Source organism: Seriola dumerili, unplaced genomic scaffold, assembly GCF_002260705.1.
Source record: "Seriola dumerili isolate Sdu_G_001 unplaced genomic scaffold, Sdu_1.0 BDQW01000415.1, whole genome shotgun sequence".
NCBI lineage: Eukaryota > Metazoa > Chordata > Actinopteri > Carangiformes > Carangidae > Seriola > Seriola dumerili.
Window position 1 is genome coordinate 150787 of NW_019174670.1, and position 9383 is coordinate 160169.

Sequence of the window (9383 nt, forward strand, 5' to 3'; positions counted from 1 at the left end):
TGAGATTTAAGGCTGTTGAAGCAGACACTGAGACACTGTCGGACCATGGCTCCTTGCAGCAGTAAGTTCTGACATAAACATCTTATTGTCGACGTCATGTTTTGCTAAGCTAACTAAGCTAGCAGCTTCGTCTCGTTTGCCTGTTGCTAGGTAAAAAAACAGCCACGTTAACCAGCTGTTTGTGTCTCTTCCAGCTGTGGAGAGGGTCAGTCTGACCTACCTGCCTCCAGCTGTTCATCGCTTTCTCTTCAGCCAATCAGAAGAGTTTGTTGTGGCTCACCTGGTCCTCAGAGCGCTGTTTGGAGTAGTGAGCGGCACAGGTAACATCACACCTTTTCACCTGACTAAAAGTGGATTTCAAAATAACTTAACTGGCTAATGTTAGCATTCTCTATTAAAACTTTTTAGTATTTAATTTAAATATTTTGTTTTATTTTGATACATTTATTTAGTTTTGATTCGTTTTTTATCAGTTTATATTATTTTTTTAATTTAATTTTTATTTAGTTTTATTATAAAGTCTGAAATGTTTTATCTTTATTTTTTGTTTTTTATTTCATTCTTTATTGAAAAATGATTAACAAATAACAAGTTTTTGTGTTTTTCATGATGAAATTTTGATTTTAATAATATTTTTTAATTAGTTGTATTAGTATTATTCTATAATGTTTAATGGTTTATATTATTTAAGTGTTTTCTTAAACATTTTAATTTGGTTTATATTAATATTATATAACATTTGCTATTTTTACAAATGTTTTATACTTACTATTTTATTATATATGTTAAAATTTATTCTACTCCACACCAATCAGTCTTTTGTTTTGTTTTGTTTTTTTTTTTTAAATTAAATTGATTTTAAAATTCTCCTCAACTCGTTATCATGTCCAGTAAAAGATATTCATGATAATCAATCAAGTCAAATACATTGATGTTCCTTCATATCATCCCTGTTCCTCTCATTCCTTCAGTCCTGTTCCTGGGTGTTGCTCACAGTCTCCCGCTGACCTTTGACCTGAAGCTGGCAGCAGGATGTCTGTTTGTCGGTGAGGAAACTTCATATTTTTACATTAAGCCCGTTTACAACATCTGACTGACAAGTGTGTGTGTGTGTGTGTGTGTGTGTACATGTGTTCCAGGTGTGTGTGCAGTAGGCGGGGCGTTGTCTTCCTCCTTCAGGTGTTCAGTCCTCCTGATGTTTCCCAGCATTCTTGGCTCCCGTGGCCGAGCGTACCTGATGTTGTTTATCCTGTCTGTGCTCTACAGAGGTACACACACACACACACACACACACACACACACACACACACACACACACACACACTTTCAATAACCCAGTTCGTCCTCGTCACTAACGTCAGCCTCTTTCTGGTTCATCACTGCCCCTCACGTGTTTCTCAGCAGATAAATATCAAGTACAGAGGTTAATAACTCTTACTGAATATTAGTGAAAGATCAGGTTGGTGTGGTTGACACTCAGGTGTGAGTCTGAGGGAATCAGGTGAAGGACGACAAAATAAAGATGGTGGATGAAGCTTCGTTTATCTCAGTTCACTAGTGACACCTGCTGGTGAAGGTAAGTGAGAGCAGCTGATTCAGAAAGGATCACGTGTCACTGCTGCTGCACAGAGATCAGGACATGACAATATGGATAGATATTGATAAGCAGAAAGAGAGATAGATGTAGGTTTGACTGTGCAACATGTTACAGTAAAGTTAATAATAAACATATTGTTGAAGCCTGGATGTAGAATATGAATGTAGTTAATGTTGTGATGCGTCCTGTCTCTGTGTGATGATGTCATCGCAGGGCCGGTCTCTAACGTCCAGCGGAACATGGAGACAGCCGCTCTGTCTCTGAGCTGTAACCTGGACCTGCAGGTTCATCACAGCAAGTTACTGTGGAGGGACGCCGTCTCGCCGTTTCTACGCATCACCAAGGAGCTCATGGTGACACAGACACGCCCCCAGACATCACAGCTAACTGCTAACTGCTAACAGCTAACGTGTCCACCATTTCAAAAAACATTTGTAAACAAATTAACAATTACCTGGTAATTTGTCCATAACTAAAGCAAAAATAATAATAATATTAATAATAACAACAACAACAACAATAATAATAACTGAAAAACAAATGACTTTAAAATCATGTTTGATATAAAAACCTGTAATAATGATTCACAGTATTTTAACATCACGACAGAAAGAGTTCAAAGTTCATCTTGAATGGCCGAATGTCCTTGACTTCACCCTCCTTATTTAACATCTATAATCAATGGTATAAACATGTAATAAATGGTTGTCTTCCAGTGTAGTTAATAAGCAGATATAAGTATGTTTAAATCTTGGTTCATGTTCAGTATTTGTTCTATATATTTAATATTGATCCATCTGTTTCTACAGTTTCCTCCTCTGAAACTTTTCTCTTTTTAAGACAAATGAATGAAACCACCAAAACAACCAATCAGTAATCAATAAGAAGGTTCAGATCAGTGTCTGATGATCAGGGGGCGGGGCTTGTGTCTCCCGTTAGGATGATAAAGCAGAGTTTGAGTCGGAGGCTCTGGACGTCAGCAGGAGGTTTCAGAGCATCAGAGACGAGGTCGTCCTTCAGTACGGATACGACAGATTCAGACCTCAACAGGGAAACAGCACACAGGAGCAGTTCACTACAAAGACCATGATGCAGTGCGACAGTGAGTCAGATTTATTACATTTGATGCTGAAGTGAAATCTGAGACTTTAACGTCGTCTCTTTTATTTTATTTGAAGCTGCAGCTCAAAGTCTGAAGAACAACAGTCTAACTGTCTAAAAACGTTTGTCCTGAACTCAGTTCAACAGGTTAGAGTTGATTTGTGTGTGTCATCCAGGTGTGGTGGATGAGGGCGTGCAGCGCTGCTCTGATTGGTTCAGACTCAGGTGGGCGGAGTGTATGAAGGAGATACCTGTCCCCGTCATCAACCACATCCTGTGTGTCTCTATGAAGTTCCACTTCCTGTGTGATGTCATGAGAGGTGAGAGGTCACACGTGACCAGACTCAAAGCATTTCATTTATTGTTCCTGTGGTCAGAGAACAGGTGGAGGTGTGTGACAGTGATGGGAGGATGAACTGGTCTGATGGTGTTCAATAGAAACAGCATAGATTTAGATATGAAGAAGCTAACTGTCCTTTAAGTGCTTTGATACACAGAGCCGACATTCAGCCGACAGACAGCCATCATTCAGCCGGTAGTCAGCCAACTATCAGCCGACATTCAGGCGACAATGAAACTTTACAGACCCAGTTGTATTTCTTTCAGGCATCGTGTCTTTTTTGTTGAGTTTGGTCTCAAACTGAAGACAAAGTATAATCCTCCTCCTCCTCCTCCTCTTCTTCTCTTGTCAGTGATGACTCCATGGTGCAGAGAGAAGATTCCTGTGGAGGGAAACTTCGGTCAGCTGTTTGACAAACTGAACCTGTCGGTCGACCTGTTGTCCAGAGAGTTCAGCACCGAGCTCGTGCTCCAGGTCAAAACCACACCCATCATCTGATCAGCACCCTCTCTGTTAATGTCCAGTCAAACTGACCTGTGACCTGTGACCTCCTGCAGGAGCAGCAGCAGCAGGAGGTGCTGGGTGGAGCTCTGATGGATCAGGAGATCACTCAGTCAGTCAGAGGATCTTTCCTGAAACTGAAGAGAACGATGGAGCAGCTGCTGGACATCCTGCAGCTGCTGATGTCCTTCACCTTCCTCAGCATCTTCACCCAGTACGTGTCTCTGTCTCTTTGTAGCTGCTTCCTCTGTCTCTTTGTAGCTGTCCTCCATCTCTTTCTCTGTCTCTGTCATTAATTCATCCATGATCCAAAAAACAAACAAATTTTAAATAAAAGCATTTACATTGAGCCTGACGACCCCCCCCCCCCCCCCCCCCCCCCCCCAGGGCGTTTGGTTACCTCAGTCAGTACAGGAGGGACATTCGGTTTGACAATGTCTACATCACCTCCTACTTCAGACAGATCGACGCTCACAGGAGAAGAGTGGTAACGTCATCATCATCACCTTCATCATCATCATCACTGCTACATGCTGACTGACAGTTTGACCATGTGATGTGTTCAGAGGGAGCCGTGTCTGCTGCCGCTGAAGCAATCAGAGGGGAAGAAGTTAATCGACCCGTGGAGCCCGAAAATTCTTCCTGAGGAGTTTAAAGAAGTCGTGAGTTCACATGTGATTTCTGTTCTGAATCAGCTGTTACACTCTGATCATCCAATCAGGTTTAAAGCTGCACCACTCTCAGAACATCCTGAGACACGATCATGAGATAATGTGACACAGAGTCACGTGGTGTCAGGTCTGAACCACATCACCTACAATCCATCTCTCTCTCGCCCCTCAGCTGCTGTCGCCTCTTTAACAGTGGAAAACTCCCACAATCATAAACGCACACGACTACATCTGCACAGAACTCAGACCTGGTTTGTGTTTGTGTGTGTGTGTGTGTGGTCAGATGTCAGGTGTGTTTCAGGTGCTGGCGATCTCTCTGCTGTGCGTCGTCCTCCTGACTGTCGACTTCTCTGTGTTCCACGTCCTGGACATCGTCAACAGACACAGCGTCACCCAGTTCAACCTGACCAGTAAACACACGCACGCACGCACGCACACACACACACACACACACACACACACAACACCAACCTTAAGAAAACAAACCTGACGGTGCAAATATGAAAAGGGTTTATGATGTCAGACTGTTTATTTGTCAACAAAAGGTTTGGGACATTTTATAACAAAAATAAAAAAAACATAGAAAATTGTATAAATTTTTTTATGTTAAGATTCACAACACAAATGTCATGTAACTGATATGTGACATGTGAAGATTATATACGTTAGTGTCACTCATTAGTAACAATTAGAAAACAGACGTTAATCACGTCAGACTGTTGATGTGTGAGTGTGATGTTTCTCTACAGTCTTCAGCTGTTCTGCTGTCACTATGAAAATAATATTAATGAAAATATTAATTCATTCATTAATTAACATTCGACACTGACACAAGTTTTTGGAGAAACGGCTGTGAAAAAAAAAACAAGCGCACCACTGATTCTATTTCAGATTCACAACTCGAGCTGACATCACCACTGAGGGTTTGTGGGTAATAAAGTCCTCTCTGCAGGGAGTCACAAGGTGGACATCAGAGTGGGCGGGGCATCCATGATTGCCCGCCTCCTGAGGAAGACGATTTCAGCCTTCAACAGCTCGTCCAGCCTCCACATCCAGACCGACAACCAGGGTAGGTCAAAGGTCAAAGGTCACACAGTACTCGTCTGTGATCAGTTATTAAAGGACCAGCACGTGATTTTAGGACAAAACATTTAATAAAAGAAGAAAATATTTCCTTATTTATTCATTTAATCAGACTGAAAATCAAACCTCATTAAAATAAATTACTGTATAAATAAATAAAGTAAAATATAGAAATGAAACATTAATTAATTAAGTCACTGAAGCCAACTCATTACTGTTAAATGTTACTTGATGTTGTTATAATGTGTTTTATTTTCAATTATTTTTTATTTCATAAAAAAATATTTTGTGATTATTTCATTTTAAAAATAAAATAATTTTCTGATTTTGTTTCATTTAAAATATTAGTCATTTTATTTTATGTCATTTTTATTCTTACTGACGATTTTCATGACAGTGAAATCGTCACATTTTGTCCAATAAAATAAAACGGAAAAGAATACATGAACAAACAAATACATACATATATAATAAATACATGAAAGTGTTATTATTAAATAAAAACATCTCTAATGACAGAAGAACGAACTCCAGTAAAACCAGAATAAAATGACATTACGTTTAATCATGACTTTAATTTCATTATTTATTCCATAATTTCAGAATTCATCAGTTGATTCATTTATTTTATATATTTTTGTATTTCATTCATATGAATGTGTTTTTTCATATTGATTAAACTGATCAGGTTTGAATATGATGAATTTATTTTAAACTGATCCAGCAGAGGGCGACAGTTTTCACTAACACGCCCCTCCTCTCTCTCTCTCTCTCTCTCTCTCTCCCCCCTCATCTTGTGTGTCTCCCCCCTCCTCCCTCCCAGCAGCTGTGTATGTGAGCTGTGTGTGTTGTGTCCTGTTGGGGGCGCTGTTCAGCTGCCTCCAGGTTTACACCCACCGCCTCCGACGGGTCATCGCCGCCTTGTACCACCCACAGGTACACACACACACACACACACACACACACACACACACACACACACACACACACACACACACATTAACACACACACACACAATCACACACCTCTTGTGTGTGTTCATTTCTCTGTCATCACATCACTGAGCTCCTTCAGGAGATTTAAAGGGACAGTTCATCCAAAATAAAAACATCTGTTTCCTGCTGTGTTGCTAAGTGACGGTCAGAGACACAGAGGTCACGAGAGGTCATGACATCTGGTTTCTCTCTTAATTAGAGTTCATTTAACAGGTGATAAATAAAGTGACAGCAGAGAAGTCATGGTTACTGATAGTGTTACAACAACATAGATAGATAGATAGATAGATAGATAGATAGATAGATAGATGGATGTTTTATTTATCCCCTAGGGGAAATTCATGTGTCCATTAGTTCATTGTTGATAATAATAATAACAGTTAATAATAAATAAAGAATAATTCTTAAATTAGTTCACTTCTTTTGGCTGAACATAAAAGAAGTGAAAGCAAAACATTTAAAAAAAGTTTTGAAGGAGTTTCTGCAGAGATGATTAAACTGAGTCAGTGAGTGATGTCAGGGCGCAGGCTGCTCCAGGATCAGCTGTGTCTACTGGTTCTACTGGTTCTATTGGTTCTGTTGGTTCACAGTAGAAACTTTGTTTAACATACATTACACTGTGATGTCACTTCCTCCACACACACACACACACACACACACACACACACACACAGACACACACACACACACACACACACACACTCACTCACACGCCTCTGTGTTTAAACCCAGTGAGCTGCAGTAAATCTGATCTAAGACCAGATTAATGTAAGAGCATTATAACAGAGCTGAGCTGTGGTAGAGAGACACTCAGGGACAGAGAGAGAGAGAGAGAGGGAGAGGTGATAGAGTCTCATTAGTTTCAGCTGATCATGTTTCTGTTTTCATGCAGACACATCATCAATATTATTACAGGTGATTATAAATGATTACTGATGATCAAACATACATCATCCATACTTCACCTGCAGCTTCCTGTTTCTGCTGATGTCACTGCTCTAACTCGTTCATTTCTTTTATTTCAGAAATAAAAAAAGAATTCAAGTAGCCGAGATTCACAATCAGCATTAAACTGCAGATAAAGATAATAATCACTAGAATCAGTTATTGTATGAAAAACAAGAACTTAAAATAATCCAGAGGAAAGTGATTCAGCTCAAACCTGAACCGTCACATGACGTCGCACTGTCTCTTTAAAAGACGGAACACGAAACACCAGAACTGACCCACATCAGAACCCGTCCACATCAGAACCCGGACCTGCTGGGTCCGGGTTCTGATGTAGAATCAAATGAATCAACATGAATCCTAATAAACATCAAGCTCATGATCAGCTGTGTGTCTCAGAGGGAGAAGAGGAGAGTCCTGTTCCTCTACAACCTGCAGGTCTACAGACGACTCTCCTCCACAGAGAGGAGGTTCGGACGCACCATGAGGGAGGTGAGTCGCTCTTCACCCCCACAGGAAGTGTTCAGACTGAGGTCTCACATCCATCAGTCAGTCAGTCAGTCAGTCAGTCAGACAGACAGTCAGTCAGTCGGTTTATTATTGCATCATCAGCCTGATCATATGTTCATCGTCTGTATGAAAGTGTTTGATGTTTCAGTGACATCAGCATGTTGATGATTAATGTGTAGCTGCTGCACATGTCAGAGTGTTAAAGTGTGTATTGTTGTTGTTGTGTTGTTGTCCTCTTGTTTCACTGCTTCCAGTCACCTTACACTTCCTGTGTTCATGTCTTTGTTGTGTGTGTGTGCAGTGTCTGTGCAGGTGTGGGCGTCGTCTTTGTTGTCATCACTGACAGGAAGAGTCCGACTCAGAGACGCACTGCACAGGAAGAGGAAGAGGATGAAGTTCAGACGGACTTCATCTTTGTTCTCAATAAAAAACTGTTTGATTCTGCAGCTGATTCAGAGACTGAAAATCATCTGGTGAAACAGCTGCTTCACTGAGGGTCATGTGAGGTCATGTGAGGTCGACATGAAGCGACATCAGAGCAGTTTTAACAGCAGTTTGACTCAGACTTTCAGGATCAGGTCAAACACCAGGAGGCGTCTCACATCATTGTCTTATGTTATCGGACTTTGTTAATCGCTCCTGTTTTCACCACAGACCGGACAGACGCTGGACCAGGACCCTCTGGGTCTGGGCATCAGGTCAGACTGGTTCTGGACTCTTTGCACTTACAGGGTGTTGCCTCCGCCGGGCCTGTGGGGGGTTCTTGAGTCACAGGGATCCAGTCGGTGATCACACTGAGCCTGAAGGAGGTTTAACACCTGAATCCAGAAAACACATAAAGATGTTGAACACGTTTCTGATCTGGTTTAAAGCGACACGTCTGTGCTGTTTCTCTACGTCACATATAAAATACCAGAACACGACGTCAGTACAGACAAGAAGAACTGATGATGAAGTTTTAAATCTTAGTTCACGTCGTATAAACTCAGCAAAACATCATTTCTGCTGCTGGAAACTGTGATAAAACCAGATGTTTTATCCAGATGGTTTGAAGAGTTTTAGAAAGCGGGAAAATATGTAGAGAAGAGCAGGAGGACTGGGACCTGGTCTGAGGACCACGCAGAGTCCAGGACCTAGTGTAGCTGCAGCAGCAGTTTAATCACATCAATGCGTGCGTGCGTGTGTGTGTGTGTGTGATTACAGAATGAGATTAGACGTACAGAGGAGTTATGTAACCAGCTGATCCAGCAGCACGTGCGGCTTTCGCTTCATTCACAGTTTTTATCTGATCCTCAAACAACAAACTGATGCTGGATCAGTTGACATCAGTGTGATGTCATCACTGCAGAGAGTGTGTGAACCGTTCCTGTCCTCACTCACCTGTCACTCTGTCATGTTCATACAGGCAGATTTAAAATGACTGAATTATTTTCTGCTCCTGTGAACACCAGCTGCCACTAAACGTTCAGTCAGTTTGCTTCATTCACAGTTTGACTCTGGTCCATTCACACCTCTAACACCTACAGACAGGTGTTAGCTACAGCCTTTAAAGGTTCACCTGTCCATACAACACAACACAGTTCAACAGCAGCACACACTGCAGCCTGCACAATGATCTCACAGGTGAACCAGCACC

General features: G+C 41.2%; 1 protein-coding gene across 1 annotated transcript; it reads left to right on the forward strand.

Annotated features, from left to right (window-relative positions):
* The first annotated feature begins 45 nt into the window (after positions 1 to 45).
* On the forward strand, positions 46 to 8134 carry dcst1 (DC-STAMP domain containing 1). The gene is made up of 16 exons (XM_022761546.1): positions 46 to 61; positions 195 to 320; positions 972 to 1046; positions 1140 to 1268; positions 1811 to 1950; positions 2537 to 2699; positions 2875 to 3018; positions 3391 to 3512; positions 3596 to 3753; positions 3927 to 4026; positions 4106 to 4201; positions 4494 to 4620; positions 5163 to 5279; positions 6087 to 6229; positions 7637 to 7729; positions 8049 to 8134. Exons 1-16 carry the CDS (start codon positions 46 to 48, stop codon positions 8088 to 8090), a joined length of 1791 nt encoding a protein of 596 aa, XP_022617267.1. The 3' UTR covers positions 8091 to 8134.
* The last annotated feature ends 1249 nt before the right edge of the window (positions 8135 to 9383 follow it).

Coding starts and splice junctions, on each gene's coding strand:
- dcst1 (XM_022761546.1), top strand. Junction 1,047..1,139: donor AGCAGGATGTCTGTTTGTCG/GTGAGGAAACTT, acceptor CATGTGTTCCAG/GTGTGTGTGCAGTAGGCGGG. Junction 1,269..1,810: donor CCTGTCTGTGCTCTACAGAG/GTACACACACAC, acceptor ATGTCATCGCAG/GGCCGGTCTCTAACGTCCAG.